This window comes from Thecamonas trahens (genome assembly GCF_000142905.1).
Source record: "Thecamonas trahens ATCC 50062 unplaced genomic scaffold supercont1.28, whole genome shotgun sequence".
In the NCBI taxonomy this organism is placed as follows: Eukaryota; order Apusomonadida; family Apusomonadidae; genus Thecamonas; species Thecamonas trahens.
Window position 1 is genome coordinate 118,245 of NW_013657652.1, and position 20,069 is coordinate 138,313.

The window sequence follows — 20,069 nt, forward strand, 5'->3', positions numbered from 1 at the left end:
GACCTACGGCGCGTGCTGCGTCGACGACTACACCGCCCGCGCCCTCGGCGCAGAGCTCCTGGTCCACTACGGCCACTCGTGCCTCGTCCCCATCTCGTCGACCTCGATTCCGGTCCTCTACGTCTTTGTCTCCATCGGCATTAACGTCGACCACTTTGTGGCCACCGTCGTCGCCAACTTTGCCCCGTCGGCCAAGCTCGCGCTCGTTGCCACCATCCAGTTTGTTTCCTCGCTCAAGGCCGCCGTCGTGGCCCTTCAGGACATCCACGGCTTTAGTCAGCTCTTTGTCCCGCAGGCCAAGCCGCTCTCCCCCGGCGAGATTCTCGGCTGCACCTCGCCCAAGCTTGCTACCGACGTCGAGGGCATCGTCTACCTCGCCGATGGGCGCTTCCACCTCGAGTCGATCATGATTGCCAACCCGACGCTTCCGGCCTACCAGTACGACCCGTTCACCAAGCGCATCACCGCCGAGTCGTATGCCCACGGCGACATGATGGCCGTCCGGCAGTCGGCCATCGCCGCCGCCGCCAACGCTCAGGTCTACGGCCTCATTCTCGGCACCCTCGGCCGCCAGGGCTCGCCGGCCATTCTCGACTACCTCAAGGGCCTTCTCACCGGAGCAGGCAAGACCTTTGTTGTCCTTCTCCTCTCAGAGATCTTCCCCGACAAGCTTGCGTCCATGTCTGCCGTCGGCGCCTGGATCCAGGTTGCCTGCCCGCGCCTCTCCATCGACTGGGGCGAGGCCTTTACTGCCGCCCCGCTGCTCAACCCGTACGAGGCCGCCGTCGCCCTTGGCGCCACGGCGTGGAAGCCCAACTACCCCATGGACTACTACGCAGAGCTGCCATCGGGGCCGTGGGCAAACTACTACGACGCCGACGCCGCAAAGGCCTCGGCACTCTCGCCCGAGGCTGCTGCTGCCAAGGCCGCCCGCCGCGCAAAGCGCAAGGCCGCCATGGCCGCCCGTCGCGCAAAGCTACTTGCTCGCAAGCAGAAGCAGAAGCAGAAGGAGGAGAAACAGGCGTCGACGTAACGCACATGTAAATCAAGGCGGCTTTGCTCTCTCGCCCTTGCTGCCTTTGCTCATTGGCTGCAGCGCTCCTACATCACCACACACTCTTCCTTCTTGCCGCGCTCAAACAGGTCCTTGTCCTGCTTCCTGCCACCGCCGCGCTTCAGCGCCTCGGCGTGCTCGCGCTCGATCCGGTCGCGCTCCTCAAACGACCGCGCCACGCGCTTCTTGCGCTCCTGCGCCGGGTGACGGTACGTCCGCACCTGCGTCTTGCGGTGGTAGAAGAAGACGCGGCCCTTGACGTCGTGGCCCATCCGCCAGTACCGCGGCAAGTCCTTGCCGTGTGCGTCGAACTTGGACAGCTTCTCCACCCTTGCCTCAGCCAGCTCGGGCGGCACGGCTCGCAGCTTTTCGATCTCGCCTTGTCGAACCTGCTCGTCCGACGAGATCGTACCGCTCGAGACCGACGAAGACGACGACGAAGACGACGACGAAGACGACGACGAAGACGACGACGAAGACGACGACGACGATGAAGAAGACGACAACACGACCGACGACGATGACGACGACGAGGAGGAAGCGTCCGGCGGCGGCGGTGGGGCATCCGCCACACCGCCTGCCTTGCTCTCGCTCAGCCCACCCCTCTTGTCCACCACTTTGCGCTTCCGCCGTTTCTTGCCCTTCCCCTTGCCCTTGCCCGACTCGACCACAGGCGGCGGCGGCGGCCCATCATCCGAGTCCAAGACGCCGCTCGCCTTTGACTTGCCCTTGCTCTTGCCCTTGCCCTTTCCTTTGCCCTTGTGCGCTGGTGCCTCGGGCGCCGCAGCTTCATCGCTCTCGGAGCTCTCCATCACAGCCTTGGCCTTGGCCTTGGTCCGGGTCTTCTCCTTGGCCTCGGCCTTGGCCCTGGCCTTGGCTTCCGCCGTGGCCTTGGCCTTGGCTTCCGCCTTGGCCTTGGCCTTCTTTTGGTCTTGGCCTTGGCCACCTTAGCGGCGGCGGCTCGGCGGGTAAACGAGTCATTGGATGCCTCGTCATCCGACTCGCTGTCGGCAGGCGGCAACGGTGGTGACGGCCCGTCGTCCGATTCAGATGAGAACGCAGGCTTGTCAGTGACGCCACCTGACTTGCGCGCTGGCTTCGCCACATCCTTGGTTTGGGCCTTGGCTTTGACCTTGGCCTTGGCCTTGGCCACAGGCTTGCGCTTACCGGTCCGCACCCGCTTCTTCACCATCCGGTGCTTCTTCTTGCGGACTTTGACGGTCTTGGGTCCGCTCGAGGGCGTCGCCTTGGCCGAGAACGGGTCCCACTCGTCGTCCGACTGCGCAAACAGGTCATCATCGCCGCCGTCAGCAAAGACCGAGCCTCCAAACGCGCTCGCGCCAAACGGATCAAACAGCGATGAGTTGCCGTCCGGCACCGCTCCACCCACAGTCTCCTCCACTTCAGAGTAGAACGACTCCTGAGTGTACTCGCTGGCGTATTCGTACGAGCCCAGCTCGTCGGATCCCGCCGCGCCCACATACGTCCCGTCCGCCCCCGAGTCCAAGGTCGGCCCCGGCCCCGAGCCCGAGTCCGAGCCCGAGAGTGGATGCGGCGACTTGGGCGGCGGCGGTGGTGGCGAAGACGACGACGATGACAACGCCACCGGCGCAGCGCCCGGTGACAGCGAGTCCGAGCCGGGATCCTCACGGAGCCCAGCTTTCTCCTTGCCCTTGCCCTTACCCTTACCCTTGCCCTTGCCCTTGCCCTTGCCCATTTTCGACCGCGCCTTCTTCGACCGCGCCTTCTTGGACTTGGACCGCGCCCTGTCCGAGCTGCTGACACTCGAGCTCGAGCTCGAGCTGGAGCCACTGCTCGAGCTGCTCGAGTCGGTCGAGCTTGAGCTTCCATGCCGCCCGCGCCGCCGGCCCTTGCGTCTGCGCCTGCGCCCACGCCCGCGGTTCCGCTCGCTGTGTCCGCGCCGACGTCGTCGCCCGACATCGACGTCAACGTCGACTGGCGAGAGCGTGCCGTCGGCCCGGGCCTTGGCCCGCGCAGCCTCGACCCGCGCCCGCAGCGCCTCGCGCTTCTTTTTCCGCTCGAGCTCGATGCGCTCAGCCTGGTCCGACATCCGCTTCAGCACCCCGCCCGAGCCAACCGCCATGTTCCGCTCGCCACCAAACCGCAGCGCAATGGGTGCGGTGACACCGTCATTGTAGAAGCCATCGCCCTCGGCCTCGTCGTCCATGACGGAAAAGGCCTTGCTCCGTCGGGCCCGCCGCGACCGCCGCGACGACCGGCCCCCGTCTTCCAGCTCGGCCTCGAGCTCGCGTCGCAGCGAACGCTCAGCCTCGAGCTCGGCCTCAATGGCCTCAAGCTCGAGCTCCTTGGCAGACTTGGCAGACTGGACTACCTCGGCAGCGGTGCTGAGGTCGTGCACCAGGTCGTGCACCAGGCCTTCCAGCTGCTTGACCCGTGCAGAGTCCTCCGGCATGGTTGGCAGGTGCGCGAGCACCTCGGGCGGCGGCGGCGGCGGCCCGTCGTCGTCATCCACGACAAGCATCTCCGGTGGCGGCGGATGCAGATCGTCCGACAACGGCGGCAACCCGCTCACCACCGGCATAGGAATGACTGGCCGCACAGGCGGGAGCGACCCACCGACCACAGCCATTGCGTCCGGGCGCACAACCACCGCGGGCAGGATCAAAGGCATCATGCCTCCACCACCGCCCGCCACATACCGCCGCGAGCTTCCCCGCCGTCCGCGCGGCGAGCCCGAGTCAGAGTACGAGTACGACGCTCGCCGAGACCGGCGCGACCGACGCCCAGAACGCGAGGAACGGCCCGACCGCCCAGAACGGCTCGACCGCCCAAAACGCCCAGAACGCCCAGAACGCCCAGAGCGCCTGCTCCGGCTGCTACGCCCGCTTCGGCTGCTGCGCTCGCGCCGCTCGCTCGGGCGCACATCGTCACGCTGGCCGCTTCGCGAGCTCCGCGAGGTGGCATGGTCGCGGCCACGCTCTTGCGAAGCCGAAATTGGCTCCTGAGCCGGCATCCGGCCCGAGCCCGAGCCCGAGCCCGACCCGCTCCGCGAGTCGGACACGTCTGCCCGTGCCGGGACCGACTTGACGTCAACCTCATCGTTGAACCGCACCGACCGCGCGCCGGCATCAACCGAGGTGTCGCCGTCAGTGGTGAACAGGTCGTCGCCGCCGTCGGACTTGTCCGAGCCGGTCTCGACAGCGCCGTCAGTTGCTCCGCCGCGCTGCAGCTCAGATCTTGGCTCAGGCTCGGGCTCAGGCTCGGGTTCAGACTCGGGCTCGGGCTCGGGCTCAGGCTCAGGCTCAGGCTCAGGCTTGGCGGCCTTGGTCACCGGCGCGCCAAAGACCGATGAGCCGCCCCACGGATCGTCGCCTCCGGCACCAAAGATGTCGTCGTCGTCGTCGTCAGCAAAGCCAGCAAAGTTGGAAAACGCCGGCGCCGCCGGCTTGGGCTTGGACTTGGCCGCCCCAGGTGCGCCGAACATCGAGCTGGCGTCGGCGCCGCCGCCGAGTGAGGCAAACGCCGCAAATGGATCGCCACCCAGATCGTCATCGTTATCCATAAAGCCGGAAAACGCACCCGGCGGCGGCGTCGCTCCATGAGCTGGCGTCCGCGTCGCAGGCTTCTTCTTGGTACTCTTCTTGACAGACTTTTTCTTCTTGACAGACTTTTTGCCGCTCTTCTTGGTCGACTTTTTGCCGCCCTTCTTCTTGGTCGACTTCTTTTTGCTCGCCTTGGCTTCGGGCTGAGGTTCAGCCTTGGCCTCGGCCGGTGCACTAGCAAACAGCGACGTATCGTCGTCGTCACCGTCGCCGAACAGCGTCGACTTGCCAGTCGAGCCAAACATGTCCTCATCGTCGGCTGCAGACTTGCCTGTCTTGGTCTTGGTCTTGGTCTTGGTCTTGGTCTTGGTCTTGGTCTTAGCCTTGGCTGACGCCTTGCCGCCGCCAAACAGGTCATCGTCGTCTTCTTCGTCCCCGCCAAACATTGACGCAGCCGCGGTTGGAGTCGCTGAACTCTTGCTCGTCTTGGCCTTGCCGCCACCAAACAGCACGTCGTCGTCATCGTCGTCATCTCCGCCAAACATCGATGCAGCCGCACTCGCGGTACTTCTGCTCGTCTTGGTCTTGGTCTTGGCCTCGGTCTTGGTCTTGGTCTTTGCGCTCGACGCACCATCTGAGGCGTTTGCCGACTTTGCAGCTGCACCCTTCTTGGTCGACGTTTTGCCCTTGCCGCCCTTCTTGGTCGACTTCTTCCCGCCCTTGCCACCCTTCTTCTTGGTCGACTTCTTGCCCTTCTTCTTTCCGCCTCCGCCTCCGCCTCCGCCTCCGCCACTGAGCGGATCATTGAGCGGATCGCTGAGCGGATCATTGAGCGGATCATCATCAACCTTGACCTTGCTCACCTTTGCACTCTTCCCACCTCCTCCCGCCTTGCCAGTGGAAGCAGCGCCCGAGGAGCCCATCGAAGCCGCCGCACCGCCCGTCTTGGCCTTGGTCTTGGCACCACCTGAGCTCGCCGTTTTGCTCTTACTTCCACCGGAGAACAGCGCTACCCCCACCACCACACACACACACGCACATACCCCACCAGCCCTTTCATGAGTACCTCCTCTTCTCACGCCCCCCGGCATGCGCGTGACACAGGCTCACACCCGTCCACCAGCCGTCGGCCCTCGGAGCGAATTTTCCCTCAAGTCACGCAGCCGACACAGGGCACCCGGCACACACACGCGCACACACACACACACACACACACACACACACACACACACGCACACACACACACACACGCGACAAGGATGTAGTGGAAGAGAAGGTCATGGGGTACATACACATGTCGTCATCGTCGTCGTCTCCAAACAAACTAGACTTGGGCTCGTCAAACAGCGACGCCGCCATCTCACCCTCTCTCTCTCCCTCCCCTAGACTCGGGCAGGAGAGACAGTGGCGTGTGAGCGGGTTGCGCTGGCGGTGTGGCTGGCTCAAAGGCTGCGCTGCTGGCTCGTTGGCCCGCCACAAAAAAATTGTGTGCTGCTTGTCGAATTACGATTGTTGATTGGTGCTGGTTTGTTGGTGGGCAGCACGAGACGAAAATTGCTGTGAGCAGCAAAGGAGAGGCACGGACAGACATTTTGCGGCAAGAGCACTCTGAACAAGGGCTTCGCCGCGAGTATTCGCTTCTCTCACATTGTGACATAGAGTATGTGTATGGAGGGGGTGCCACGTCTGAAGGGCATGGGTCATTGCGTGGGGAGGGAGAGGAAGTGCGCTGACTCACGTGTGTGGTTGACCCGTTGCAGAGACCATGCTCCGTCCCACGCTTTTCGCGGCCTTGGCTTGTCTGCTTATGCTGACGCTAGCCGCGCGTGCTGCCATGGCAGCAACTATTTCCGTTTCGACCACTTCGCAACTGACCAACGCCATCAACTCGGTCTCCCCCGGAGACACTATCGAGTTGGCGGCTGGTGCCTCGTTCAACTACGCTGGAGTGACTCGGCTGACATGTGACGTCGATGGTACGGCCTCCAACCCTATCACCGTCCGTGGCCTGCCTGGCTCGACCATGACCTGGACCCACTCCTCCAACTACGTCGAGGGTTTTGTGGTTACTGGCAAGCATTGGATTTTCGAGGACCTCGACATCACCGGCACCTGCTCCAACCACAACTACTGCGAGCACGCGTTCCACGTCCAGGGCGACGCTGACTTTTTCGTCATGCGCCGCTGCGTCATCCGCGACTTTAACGCCCAGATCAAGTCGAACATCGGGGGTGGCCAGTTCCCTGACGATTGTCTCCTCGAGCACAACGAGTTCTACAACACCGGCGGGCGCCGGACCTCAGCGCCGGTCACCCCGGCCAACATCGATGGTGGCGAGCGGTGGATTGTCCGCAACAACTACTTCCACGATGCGTGGAAGGACGGCGGCAACACCATCTCGTACCAGACGTTCATGAAGTCCAACGGCGCCGACGGCATCTACGAGGGCAACCTCATCGCCTGCTCGGTCCTCCACTCGGGCGGCGTGCGCATCGGTATTTCGTTTGGCGGCGGCGGCACGTCGCCAGACTCGGTGTGCGGGCAGGGGACATGCAACCCGGAGCACCGCCGCGGCATCATGCGCAACAACGTGATCATCAACTGCGCCGCCATCGGCATCTACCTCAACGAGGCGCGCGACACCAAGATCTACAACAACATCCTGTACAACACCGACGGCATCGACGTGCGGTTCGCAACCTCGACCGCCGACATCCGCAACAACATCATCGCCGGCGGCGACATCTCTGACCGCGACGGCGGCTCGTCGACCAGTGGCTCCAACTGGCTCACCAGCACTGCCGTGGCTGCCTCTGCCTTTGTCGATGCCGCAGGCGGCGACTTCCGTCTCTCCGGCGACTCGTCGCAGCGGTCGAACTTTATCAACGCTGGCGTTTCGCTGTCGCAGGTCACCAACGACTTTTGCCGGCGCTCCCGGAGCTCGCCGCACGACATCGGCGCGGTCGACTACTCGCAGGGCTCGTGTGACACTTCGGATCCGCTGGCAGTCGGCGGCGGGACGCCATCTCCGACCCCCGCCCCGACCCCGACCCCGGCCCCGACCCCGACCCCGGCCCCGACCCCGGGACCAGTCATGTGCTCCGGTACCTCCGTCATCAACTCGGGCACATCGGGCACCATCTCGATGCCGACGCCGTTCTCGACCACCTACTACTACGGCAACAACCGTGACTGCACCTGGGACTTCCAGTTTCCGGCTGGGGCCACGATCTCGTTCACCGCCACCGAGTTCAACACCGAAGCCAACTACGACTTCCTGACCCTCTCCACCGGCCAGCAGTACTCGGGCACTTCGATCCCGACCATTGCCTCGATCCCTGGCAACGGCAACATCCGGTTCACCTCGGATGGCTCCACCAGCGGCAACGGCTTTGTCCTCGACTGGTCGCTGACGCCTGCACCCACCCCGGCCCCGACCCCGGCCCCAACCCCGGCCCCGACTCCGGCCCCGACTCCGGCCCCGACCCCGGCCCCGACTCCGGCTCCCACCCCGGCTCCAACTCCGGCTCCCACCCCCACCCCAGGCACTCCCTGCTCCGGTACGGTCTTGCTCTCGGGTACCTCGGGCCGGATCTCGATCCCCGACCCATACGACCCAGCCGGCACCTACGGCCACAACCTCGACTGTCGCTGGACGTGGACCCACCCGCTCTCGGCGCAGGTCTCGTTCAACGTCATTCACTTCAACACTGAGCCCGATTACGACTGGGTCTACCTCACGGACTCGGCGCCGTCGTCGTGGCAGTACACCGGCTCGCCCACAACCCTGCCGACAATCGGCGGCGACGGCACCTTCCGCTTTGTGAGCGATGGCAACACCGCCGAGGCTGGCGTCGTCGTTGACTGGACTGTGACCGGCGCCACCCCGGCGCCAACTCCTGCCCCGACCCCGGCTCCCACTCCGAGCCCGGGACCGGTCATGTGCTCCGGTACCACTGTCATCAACTCGGGCACATCGGGCACCATCTCGATGCCGACGCCGTTCTCGACCACCTACTACTACGGCAACAACCGTGACTGCACCTGGGACTTCCAGTTTCCGGCTGGGGCCACGATCTCGTTCACCGCCACCGAGTTCAACACCGAAGCCAACTACGACTTCCTGACCCTCTCCACCGGCCAGCAGTACTCGGGCACTTCGATCCCGACCATTGCCTCGATCCCTGGCAACGGCAACATCCGGTTCACCTCGGATGGCTCCACCAGCGGCAACGGCTTTGTTCTCAACTGGTCGGTTTCGTCATCGCCGTCCACCCCGGCCCCGACACCGACTCCAGCTCCGACACCGACCCCGGCACCAGGCCCTGGCCCCGCCCCGCCCCCGGTCACCGTCACCGTGAGCTCTGCGTCTGCGCTCACCAACGCCATCGCCAACGCCTCGCCGGGCGACGTCATCGGCATCTCGGGCTCGATCACCTTCAACTCGCTTCGTCGCATCTCGTGCTCGCGCTCGGGCACGTCGTCGAACCCGATCACCGTCCGCGGCCTCCCTGGCCACAAGCTCTACTTTTCGCATTCGTCCAACTACGTCGAGGGTTTTGTGGTCACCGCCAAGCACTGGATTTTCGAGGACCTCGACATCACCGGCACCTGCTCCAACCACAACTACTGCGAGCACGCGTTCCACGTCCAGGGCGACGCTGACTTTTTCGTCATGCGCCGCTGCGTCATCCGCGACTTTAACGCCCAGATCAAGTCGAACATCGGGAGTGGCCAGTTCCCTGACGATTGTCTCCTCGAGCACAACGAGTTCTACAACACTGGCGGGCGCCGGACCTCAGCGCCGGTCACCCCGGCCAACATCGATGGTGGCGAGCGGTGGATTGTCCGCAACAACTACTTCCACGATGCGTGGAAGGACGGCGGCAACACCATCTCGTACCAGACGTTCATGAAGTCCAACGGCGCCGACGGCATCTACGAGGGCAACCTCATCGCCTGCTCGGTCCTCCACTCGGGCGGCGTGCGCATCGGTATTTCGTTTGGCGGCGGCGGCACGTCGCCAGACTCGGTGTGCGGGCAGGGGACATGCAACCCGGAGCACCGCCGCGGCATCATGCGCAACAACGTGATCATCAACTGCGCCGCCATCGGCATCTACCTCAACGAGGCGCGCGACACCAAGATCTACAACAACATCCTGTACAACACCGACGGCATCGACGTGCGGTTCGACACCTCGACCGCCGACATCCGCAACAACATCATCGCCGGCGGCGACATCTCTGACCGCAACGGCGGCTCGTCGACCAGTGGCTCCAACTGGCTCACCACCGTTGCTGCCGCCCGCAGTGCCTTTGTTGATCCTGACAGCGGCGACTTCCGTCTCTCTGGCGACTCGTCGCAGCGGTCGAACTTTATCAATGCTGGCGTTTCGCTGTCGCAGGTCACCAACGACTTTTGCCGGCGCTCCCGGAGCTCGCCGCACGACATCGGCGCGGTCGACTACTCGCAGGGTGCGTGCGACACGTCGAACCCGCTGGCGGTAACAGGCCCGACTGGTGGTGCCGGCGCGCAACAGGGTGCGTCGGTCCAGTCCAAGTCGACACCGGTCATGTCGCCGACCGCTACGTATGTGACGGTTGCCGGGTCGGGCTTTGCGCTCATTGCGGTGGCCGTCATCGCCCTGGCCGTGCTTGTCCGATCCCGCCGCCGCCGCGCTCGTGCTGCCGCCGCCCGCGACTCAGACGCTGCCGCTCTGGAACTCGTGGCGTGGGGTATCGCGCCGACTGACGCGATGCCAGAGTCGGAGGGCAAGGCCCCGACGCTCCCGCCGCCGGCCGCCCCGTCGCTGCCTCCGCCGCCGGCGCCGGCCACGGTCGCCACCCATCGCACCCTTCTCTACGCCTTTGCCGGAACCGCCGCAGACGAGCTCGCCTGTGCAGCCGGCGATCAGGTCGAGGTGCTCGAGGAGTTTGACGACGGGTGGTGCAGTGCCCGCAACATTGCCACCGGTGCTACCGGCGCTCTTCCGCTCAACTACCTCCAGTAGACCGGAGAGAAGTAAAGTTCTCAGTTTTGTGCTTATTGCAGTCGCACGGCACCTCATCACGCACACGCTTCTGTCTACCGCTGCTCAGCTAGCAGCGCTTCGATCCGGTCCTCGGCGTCGATCCAGTCAGCCTCGGCGGCAGCGGCCCTGGCCTCCAGCGCCTCGTTCTCTTCCAGCAGGAGCGCCATATCGTCCTCGAGCGCCGATATTTTGGCGTCTTTCTCACCAACCTCGGCCTGAAGCGCAGCAACCGACTTGCGGAGCGAATCGAGCTCGGCCTGGGCGTTGGCGTCGAGCGATGACTGCGCCTCCTGTGCGGCCTTGAGTGCAGCCTTGACTCGTGAGAGCTCCTTCTTGAGCTTGCCAAGCTGTCGATCCTTCTCGGCGAGCATGTTCGCCTGATTCTTCTGGAGCGTGGCAAGCCGTGTCGTCGCCTTCTCCACCAGTGCCTCCAGTCGCTGGACTTCGGCCTCGGACTGCGATGAGGCGCGCACGTCATCAAGCTCGCGCTCGAGTCGAGCAACCGCCTCGGTCTTTGCCGCCACTTGCTCCATTATCTTTGCCTGCGCCGCCAGCGCTTGCGCCAGCGCATCGTTCTTGGACGCCAGCTGCTCGTTGAGCGACTCGACCTTGGCGGTCAGGCTCGCCATTGTGGTCTCCATCTGCCGGCCCTCATCTGACGAGAGCCGCGCCTCGTGCTTGAACGCCTTGTTTGCCGCGTCGTACTTGGCCTTCCACTGCGCAGCTTCGGCAGATGCCGTCGCCGCCGCCTGCTCCGCCGCCTGTGCCCGCTCAACTGCAGTCTGGTAGTCGCGCGAGGCAAGACCTTGTGACGGCTCGCGACGGAGGTCGGGGCTTGACGCCATCCCGCGCGGAGTGCCTGGTGCAGGCGTTCGCTGCTCGAGCTGAAGTTGCAGCCGCGCGTTGGCACCCTCCAGGCTGGCTACCTGCTCTTTGAGCCGCTCCACCAGCTCGACCGTCTCTAGCCGCTCCTCACCGGTCCCCTGGAGGTCCGAATACTTGACAGCCGCGAGCTCGAGAACCACCGCCTCGCGCGCCTTACGCTCGCTCTCGAGTTCGTCCAGTAGCCGTGCTGTGAGCGCGTCGGCGGCAGCCTCGCGCTTCAGCTCAGCGCTGATCGACGAGGAGAGCCGCGCGAGCGCCGTGCCTTCGGTTCGCTTCACCTGCGCCTGCAGCCGCGTCACCTCGTCAGTGAGTAGAGCCTCTGCCTCCCGCGACGCTGCCAGTTCCTCCGACAGTGCATCCGTCCGCGCGTGAGCCGCTGCGAGCGACGCCTCCAGGTCCGTCATCGAAAGGCCCTGTGCGTTGAGCTGGAGCTTGCGCTGTGATGCCGCAGCCTCGGCGGCGGCCTGCGAGCCCTGCGCCTGTGCAGCCTCCACCGTCGCCTCGACCCGCAAGTCCTCAATTAGCACACGCGCATCCGCAAGCTCAGAAGTGAGCGCCGCAATCTGTGCCTTCGCCTGGACCTCCCTGGTCGACGACGTCGACGCAAACGAGTCGTCCAAAGGAGTGACAAGGGCGCGCAGGCCTTGGACCTCGACCTCCATGGCCGCGATCATCGACTCTGCGCGCGCCCGATACGCTGCGTCGCGGTTGCGTGCCGTCTGGAGCGCCAGCTCGGCCGCATGTCGCTGCTCCTCCAGCGACGCCACCAACGCCCGCAGCTCCTCGGTCTCGCGTGCGACGTGGGCTCTCGCCCGGGCCGTTGCCTCGCCAACCGCGATCCGCTCCGACCGCAGTTGCGCCTGCAACTCGCGAATGGAGGCCTTGGCCTCGGCCAGCGCTGCCTCCAGTCCTACTCTCCGCACGCTCTCCGACGCCGCCTTGGACGCCGCTTCGGACGACGCCGTTTCCAGTTGCGAGGCCAGCTGCGAGAGGAGCAACGGCCGCATGGCCGTCGACCGCGACAGAGCCGTCTCGGCCAGGACCTCGGCGGCAGCCGCCACCTGCGAGTGGTACACAGGGCCTCGCAACGGTGACAAGCTCAGCTTGCCCCCTGACATGTCCTAAGGAAGATGGGTGTCTCTCTCCCTCTCGCATTGCCATCCGAAAGCCAATGAGCAGCCGAACACGGTCATCACGCAAACCACCCATTCACTCGGATTGACAGCGCATGTGGGGAGGGGGGGGGGGGGGGGGGGGGGGGGGGGGGGGCGACAGGGGGATACATGAGTGAATGGGGTGCTTTGCGTAATGACCCTTGGCTGCCGATTGACTCGACCCAGGCGCCGATCGGTTGCGTCACACCATCGGCGCCGACGACCGCCGCTCGCGGGCACCTACCCGGCGGCGGTCTCGGCATGGCACCACATCGCCCGAGCCCGAGCCGCCCGAGAGTCCGGATAGCCGCTCCTTGCTACCGCGGCTGCCGCGTCCCGTACCCTGCACCCAAACGACAACGCATGCCACCCCAAGCAGGGCACAGCCTCCGGCCATGACTGCCACTGCCCGATTACTCGATGCAGAAGTCCAGAGCGCGGCGGCGGGGCCCGGCGGGCAGCGAAGCCCGCGGTGAAGCACGATGGCGTCGACGACAGCCCCACTTTCCGAGTCAACAAACTCAAAGGCCGCGGTTCCATTGGTGTAGAGTGCGAGCCGGCCATAGCCAAAAGTGGTGCCCGAGTGAGCCACCGACCATGCCGGCATTGGATCTGCCCAGCCCTGCCGGGTCTCGAGGCCGCCGACGCCGAGTCGGACATGGATCGGAGCCTTGCGCCAGGACTGAACCTTGCCGCGCATCACCGGGTGTGTCCGCTCGTACGAGTGATCGTGGCCTTGAAAGACAAAGTCGACCGTGCCAGGGAATGGCTCGAGCAAATCCTCGAGCGCCTTACGGAGCTTCAAGTCCGAGCCCTTGTGCAGCGACGCCGAGTACGCCGAGCGGTGAATGAGGACGAGAGTAAAGGCTCCGTGGCGCGGGCCGCGTGCAGCCTCTTCTGCGAGCGCCTGCAGGGCGAAACTGCCCTGCGCCGAGTCGGGCCCGAGGTCCTCGTCCGAGTTGAGCGCAATGAGCGTGACCAGCGGCGAGAGGGCGACCTTGTACCAGGTCACCAGCTCACGATTGTGGCGGATGGCATCACGAAGTGCGACCCGCCGTGGATCGCTCGGGTTGAAAAACCGCGAGAGGTACGGGATAAAGTGATAGTCAAAGCCAGACTTGCCGTCGTGGGATCCGGCCTCGTGGTTGCCTGGGATGGCAAGCATCGGGACTTGCCGCGCCAATGGCTCGATCATGCGGAAGAACCTGTCCCAGTACTCTTGCTTCAGCTCGCCGTACTCTTTGCGCGCTACGCTCCACGGCACGTTGTCGGTCGTGTCCGCGTAGCCAAAGTCGCCGAGGTGGAGGACGAGGTCGAGCGACGGCCCGGACGCCGCCATCGCCGCCACCGTTGTGTGCGCGGCGTCCGAGACCGATGTATCCGCCACGAGACCGATCACCATTTTGCCAACACTAGCAGGAGGCGCGATGCTCCGCCGGCGCGGATACCGGCACGCGCCGTGAGCCCACGATGCGTAGGCCGCGACCTGGGCGTCGAGCCTGCCACGGGCATAGATCGGGACTCCGAGCACGGTCCGAGTCCGCTCGTCCCACACCAGCTCTCCTGTGGCATGCCGCAAGCCCAGCACATATTCGACAGCCTGCAAATGTGCAAACGGGCCCATGTCGACCATTACCTCGAACATCCACTTGTTGAACCCGCCCTTGCGATACGTATGCCGCCTTGCCACCGCCAGCCGCGCGCCGCCCTCGCCATCTGCAGCATCTGCAATGTGGACGACGCCTTCGGCAGCTTCCGGCACTCTTCCCTTCGCCACCTCTACCCATGTCCACGCAATACCGGCCCCATCAGCTGTCGGCGCCACATGGACCTGATCAAACCACACTTTGTCACCGCCAAACGCACTGCCGCCGCCACTGCCACCGCCACCGCCTTGATCCGCGCGCGTGCATGCGAGCAACACAACCGCGACTAAGAGCAAAGTACTACGCCAGTGAGATAACCTCATGGTTCAAGATAAGGTTCAAGGTAAGCAGGTGTAGTGGCACGGCGCCAAGAGAAACAGCGAGTGTAGTGTGGCCATGAGAGCGGCAGAGTGTCCACTGTGCCTCCATTGGCAGCGGCATCAGCAGACATTCCGACAACGATCGACAAGCAGATATCAACAGAGAGAGCGTGTGTGTGTGTGCGTTGATTCCCAAAGAATGGAGAGCAATGTCATGAGGCTGTGAATGGGAGCGATTAGCATGGTGGAATGAGGTGCCGCGTGCGTAGGGTCGGCGATTGGTGGCGGCTTGGCTAGCGTGTGCCCGCTCATGCCGGCACTTGTTCCTGACCGACAAGTCGTCACCCACACACACACCCAGCCACACATCCACGCACCACGCACACACACAGACATACACCCCTCTCACCCACCCTACATCAACTACATTGGCGGGGGCGGAGGTATGACCTCGGTGCAAGGGCCGGGGCGGGGGTGCTGGTCGGAGGCGGTGGCGGGCGACAACAATGTCCATGGCTGTGAGAGACAGGCCAACAAGGACGGCAAGCAAGACGACGATGCGGTGGTAGTGCTCGAGGTGGTGGCCGATGGCGTGGGAGAGGAGGTAGAGCTGGCAGCGCTGGATGGGAAAGGCGAGGAGGGAAAGGCTGGCGAACAACGCGGATGCAGATGCCGGCGGCGTGGCTTGGAGCGGCGACGGCGGCGATGGCGGACGCGTCGCGGCGTAGGGGAGCGCATGCTGCGGCGAGTGGCACGGGCCGAGTGGCGGAGGGCCTGCGGTGGTGGAAGTGGCGATATACTTGACTCGATAGGAGCCATGGCAGCATCCAAATCGGAGACGAACCAGGTGTTGCTGAACGAGATGGCGAAGCAGATCAAGGACTTGGAGAATGCCATTGCGAAGCAGGCGACGGAGGCTGCGGACACCATTCGCGAGCTGAAGAGCACCATTGCGAAGCAGGCGACGGAGGCTGCGGACACCATTCGCGAGCGGGAGCGTACCATTCGCGAGCTGAGGATGCAACTTGCTAGCGCGGGCATCACGCCCGTGACGATGGCCACCAACGACACCAGCAGCTCGCAGAAGCGGACGACCTCGGAGGGCAGCAGCACGAGCTCTGAAGGGAGTAGTGCGATCCCTATGTCCGAGAGCTCGTCTGGTGCGTGTGACCGTGAGTAGGGCATGGCTGGCTTGATCAACCTGTGTGATCGTTATCCGACGCACGCGCGCTCGGAAGGAGAGGCAGACTGCGGCACCGAATGAGCACATCGGAGAGGGATAGGCACGAGGTGGGGGGCAGTGCCATGTGGATAGCACCATGCCTTGCCAGGCACTGTTGTACCGTACACGCATGGAGTTCTTTCTCCGCGTTGCGCCAACACCAGGAAAAGGTCGTGAAATGCTGTTTTGGTGGCTCAAGCCACAGCCTCCCCCATCGAACACCACCACCAGCCCCTCCCCCATCCATCACCACCACCAGCCCCTCCCCCATTGAACACCACCACCAGCCCCTCCCCCATCCATCACCGTGATGGTTGCACCACCAGCTCAACCCGTCGACTGTCCTGCTTCACTCGAACAGTCACGGCAGCACTCCACCCCACACAACACACACACATACACACACACAAACACACACACACAAACACGCAGCTACATCCATGGATTCTGCGGTGGCACAACATGTGGTCGGCCTCCGCATCGATGTCGACGCTACGACACCGGCGACGCCTCCGCCGCGACTTGGCCGCCGAACAGGAAACAACCAACGGACAGCAAGCAGCGAGAGGCAGGGCGCAAGACAAGACAGGCAAGCCGATGCGCCCACTCTTGGTCAGCACCATGCCGATGACATGACACCGAGTCCGCAACAGAGGTTGTGGGGAAAGACTAAGCAGACCTTTTCTTTGCCTATTGCGTCGCCACTCGCTTCGCTGCCGGCCAGCAAGCCGACCACGCCGACGCCGACCACGCCGACCACGCCGACGCCGACCACGCCGACCACGCCAGCCACGCCGTCTTCGTCGATGTCGGCCATGTCGCGAGCGTGTTCGGGCCTGCGGCGGTCACCGTCGCGAACGGCGCCGCGGACTACCCTCGGATCGTTGCGGCGGGCGCAGACGGCGTCAGAGGCCGAGCTACGCCCGGTGGTCTGGGGCGAGACCCCCGGGTCTCCGCTAGCTTCGCGGCTAGCACCCTCGCCGCGCGCCTCGGCCTTGCCTGTTCGCAAGTCTGACGATCGCTGCGACCACTCGCCAGCTCGCCCACCGCGGCTTTCGGCCTCGCCGATGCCGGCCTGGGTCCGCAACGGCGTCTCGCCGCTCAAGCAAGCCGCCATGGAGCTGCTGGGCGAGCAGGCTGAGATGCTCGCCGCCGCCGACGAGCGGCTGCACACGCTCCGCGCCGCATATCAGGCCGAAAAGGACGACGTGCTCGACGTGGCCCATCTTCTTGACACCCATCCACCCCGCTCTGCCGCCGCCTTTGGCTCCGGCTCGCCAGCCTCGCTCTCAATCGAAGCTCTGAGTTGCGACTCAAGGCTACAGGCCGCCCTGGTTGCGTCGCCCGTGGAGGGCATGGACGCTGCCAGTGGCACGCCGCACGCCCACCGACTGCGTCGTGAGCTTCCAGCCTCACTTGCTTCGCCGCGATCGCCGCTTGGACTCTCGTCACGCTGCTCATCGTGGTGTCTCGGCGTAGCCCCGCGCCTCCCGCCCCCGCCGACTCGGTCGCCCGTCGCCGACCTGCTGGCCAATGCCGCCGCCGATCGCGAGCACACCGAAAACCGGCTCATCTACCTCAAGCGTCGCGAGATGCACGGCCGTTAGGCCCAGCCACAGTCAAAGTAGCGGCCCATGTCTGATACCAATGCTTTTGAGTCGTTTGTGGAGGGAATCTTTGGCCGATGGCTGTGGCCAGGGCCTGGCATGGCCAGGCCTGTGGACAGGGCAATGGTCAAATGGGGTCAGTCACCTTTTGGGCGAATTGCGCGCGAAGATTCGCGCTCAATTCGCGCGACATTGAAAAAATGGCAGCGAACCAGGGGAAGCCGGAGCATTGGGCGGGGCAGGGGGGGAGGGGGGACCTTACCCACATCACCTCACCCCGCCCCACACACCAGCCAGACTAGCAAACAGGGCCGGGCATAGGCAAACAGTGAAGCTTGCACACTTCTCCACGCCCCCCCTCCCCCCCTTCAACCTCATACGGTCGACCCACCCACCCCAGCATGTCGGGCTACGGGCACGGCAAGTACGGCGTCGGCTATGGCGGCAGCCACCATGGACACCATGGGCACGGCGGACACGGAGGACGTGGAAGCGGACACGGACGGATGCATAGGATGGGCGGCAGTGGTGGTGGTCCTCCTGGTGTCAGCATTGGCGCCCCACACGTGAGGGTCACCGCCGCCACTCTCACCCCCACCGCCCTCTCAGCCGCCTCCTCGAGGGCGCACAACACCAACGAGGGTCACCTCCCGTGGGTCTTTGACGAGACGGCCAAGCTCGAGCTGGAGCGTGTTGACTCGGGCATGGGCCTCGCCTCGTTGACGCCCGTCACTCCTCGCAAGCGTGGTGCGGGCTCTTCGACCATCCGTATCACCACCGCAGGCGGAAAGGAGGAGTCGCTCGAATGGCTGGCGTCGTCGCCCATCCGCGGCGCCGGCTCGCCCATGCCGCCCGACGCCACTCGCTCGCCAGCCGCATCCTCGACTTCGCTCCCGCCCGCCTCGCCCGACGACGACGGCGACAGCGACGACGACGGTGACGACTCGCCGCACGCCACCTCGGAGTGGTCCGGCGTCGACCTCTCGCACATGACGCTCAGGCATCTTGCGCCGAGCCTCGGGACGTACTCGCGAATTGTGGAGCTCGACATCTCGCACAACTTGCTGCAGTCGGTCTCGCCGCACGTCTTTGCTGGCCTTCACCACCTCAAGGTCCTCAACCTCTCGCACAACCTGCTCTCAAACGTGCAGGACGGCTGGGTCGCCCTCACCTCGCTCCGGGTCCTCAACCTCGCGCACAACCACATCCAGTACGCACCTTTTGACCTCGGCTCGCTCTACGCGCTCAAGTCGCTCAACCTGACGGCCAACCCGGTCTCCAACGTGGCGCAGGAGCTGCTGGCCAAGACCGACAACTCGATTGTCAAGTACCTGCGCGACGTGGCGCCGCCACCGCCAGCGCCGCCGCTCCGCAAGCTCGTCACCTCGCCCTCGGTCCCGCCGCCGACAGCCGCCGAGCCGGCCTCGTTCACCGTCTTTTGCTACAACGTCCTCTGCGACGCGTACGCCACCGAGCAAATGTACCCGCACACCCCGACGTGGGCTCTCGACTGGGAGTTCCGCAAGTCGCTCATTCTCAACGAGATCCTCAACATGCAAGCCGACATCATTTGCCTGCAGGAGCTGCAGATGAAGGAGTTTGACAACTGGCTCCAGCACGAGCTCCTCGCCTATGGTTACAAGGGTGTGTTCAAGGCCAAGTCGCGCGTCCGGACCATGCACCCGGAAAAGGCCGTCCTTGTCGACGGCTGTGCCACCTTTTACCGCACCGCCACCTTTACCCTCGAGGCCGAGGACGACGTCGAGTTTTCCGCCATGGCCATGGCCGAGCCCTCGCTCCGCGCTTCGGAGGACGCCTTCAACCGCCTCCTCACCCGCGACAACATTGCCCTCATCCTCACCCTGCGCTCCAACGCCGACGGCCACGTCGTCGTCGTCTCGAACACCCACGTCCACTTTGACCCCAAGTACGCCGACGTCAAGGTCATCCAGGTCCAGATGCTCCTCGAGGCAACCGCAAGCAAGGTCGAGGCCCTGACTGAGGCCACCGGCACCAAGCCGTACGCCGTCGTTTGTGGCGACTTTAACTCGCTGCCTGAGTCGGGCGTGTACAAGCTGCTCAAGACTGGATTCCTCAAGGCCTCCCACGAAGACATGCTTGGCTACTCGTACGGCTCGCTCTCCAAGACCGGCATCAAGCACCGCCTCTCGCTCAACTCGGCTTACGCCTCCATTCTCAACGAGGAGCTGCCCTTCACCAACTACACCCCGCTCTTCAAGGGCGTCATCGACTACATCTGGGTCGACTCGGAGCTGGTCACTGAAGCCGTGCTCGAGGGCCTCACCAACGAGGAAGCCCGCAAGGGCATCGCCCTCCCCAACGCCCACCACCCATCGGACCACATTCCGCTCGCCTGTAAGATTCGGATCGAATAACATGTTGATCAACCTACTTTTGTCGCGCGGACTTTGAACTGTCTGCGACGTTCGGCTTCAGTCGAGCGGCCGGATGCCGAGTACCACATGATCAAACCAGAACGACTCGAGTGCCGGCAGGATCGAGTCCCGCCAGAGCACGTCGTCGCGGACGACGCGGACGATGGCAGCATAGCCCTCGGGCCGCTCCTCGCGCTCGCCGGCATCGTTGATCCGCCACTGGGTCC

General features: G+C 64.6%; 7 protein-coding genes across 7 annotated transcripts; 4 read left to right on the top strand and 3 right to left on the bottom strand.

Moving 5' to 3' along the window:
• Positions 1 to 924: 924 nt before the first annotated feature.
• AMSG_11968 (uncharacterized protein) lies at positions 925 to 5,981 on the bottom strand. The gene is made up of 3 exons (XM_013901671.1): positions 5,871 to 5,981; positions 2,001 to 5,587; positions 925 to 1,977 (listed from the first exon to the last, which is right to left on the bottom strand). The coding sequence occupies exons 1-3, from the start codon at positions 5,935 to 5,937 to the stop codon at positions 1,102 to 1,104; spliced, it is 4,530 nt and encodes a 1,509-aa protein (XP_013757125.1). The 5' UTR covers positions 5,938 to 5,981; the 3' UTR covers positions 925 to 1,101.
• A 431-nt stretch (positions 5,982 to 6,412) lies between these two features.
• AMSG_06322 (uncharacterized protein) lies at positions 6,413 to 10,591 on the top strand (the record flags this gene model as incomplete). The annotated part of the gene is made up of 2 exons (XM_013901563.1): positions 6,413 to 7,562; positions 7,671 to 10,591. The coding sequence occupies 2 exons, from the start codon at positions 6,413 to 6,415 to the stop codon at positions 10,589 to 10,591; spliced, it is 4,071 nt and encodes a 1,356-aa protein (XP_013757017.1).
• Positions 10,498 to 12,782, bottom strand: AMSG_06323 (uncharacterized protein; the record flags this gene model as incomplete). Its single annotated transcript, XM_013901564.1, has 2 exons — positions 10,498 to 12,558; positions 12,771 to 12,782. The coding sequence occupies 2 exons, from the start codon at positions 12,780 to 12,782 to the stop codon at positions 10,666 to 10,668; spliced, it is 1,905 nt and encodes a 634-aa protein (XP_013757018.1). The 3' UTR covers positions 10,498 to 10,665.
• Positions 12,783 to 12,853: 71 nt separating this feature from the next.
• AMSG_06324 (uncharacterized protein) lies at positions 12,854 to 14,438 on the bottom strand (the record flags this gene model as incomplete). The annotated part of the gene is made up of 2 exons (XM_013901565.1): positions 12,854 to 14,412; positions 14,435 to 14,438. The coding sequence occupies 2 exons, from the start codon at positions 14,436 to 14,438 to the stop codon at positions 12,854 to 12,856; spliced, it is 1,563 nt and encodes a 520-aa protein (XP_013757019.1).
• Positions 14,439 to 15,053: 615 nt separating this feature from the next.
• Positions 15,054 to 15,881, top strand: AMSG_06325 (uncharacterized protein; the record flags this gene model as incomplete). Its single annotated transcript, XM_013901566.1, has 2 exons — positions 15,054 to 15,777; positions 15,865 to 15,881. Exons 1-2 carry the CDS (start codon positions 15,063 to 15,065, stop codon positions 15,879 to 15,881), a joined length of 732 nt encoding a protein of 243 aa, XP_013757020.1. The 5' UTR covers positions 15,054 to 15,062.
• A 398-nt stretch (positions 15,882 to 16,279) lies between these two features.
• On the top strand, positions 16,280 to 17,446 carry AMSG_06326 (uncharacterized protein; the record flags this gene model as incomplete). Its single annotated transcript, XM_013901567.1, has 2 exons — positions 16,280 to 16,324; positions 16,568 to 17,446. The coding sequence occupies 2 exons, from the start codon at positions 16,280 to 16,282 to the stop codon at positions 17,444 to 17,446; spliced, it is 924 nt and encodes a 307-aa protein (XP_013757021.1).
• A 438-nt stretch (positions 17,447 to 17,884) lies between these two features.
• Positions 17,885 to 19,955, top strand: AMSG_06327 (CCR4-Not complex subunit Ccr4; the record flags this gene model as incomplete). The annotated part of the gene is made up of 2 exons (XM_013901568.1): positions 17,885 to 17,991; positions 18,018 to 19,955. The coding sequence occupies 2 exons, from the start codon at positions 17,885 to 17,887 to the stop codon at positions 19,840 to 19,842; spliced, it is 1,932 nt and encodes a 643-aa protein (XP_013757022.1). The 3' UTR covers positions 19,843 to 19,955.
• Positions 19,956 to 20,069: the final 114 nt, after the last annotated feature.

What these genes read in the sequence shown, in the direction of transcription:
- AMSG_11968 (XM_013901671.1), bottom strand. Translation starts at nt 5,937, where the DNA reads ATGGCGGCGTCGCTGTTTGACGAGCCCAAGTCTAGTTTGTTTGGAGAC. An exon ending in CGACGACGATGACGACATGT is followed by an intron (nt 5,588 to 5,870) that starts GTATGTACCCCA and finishes TGGTGGGGGTAG; the next exon opens with CGCTGTTCTCCGGTGGAAGT.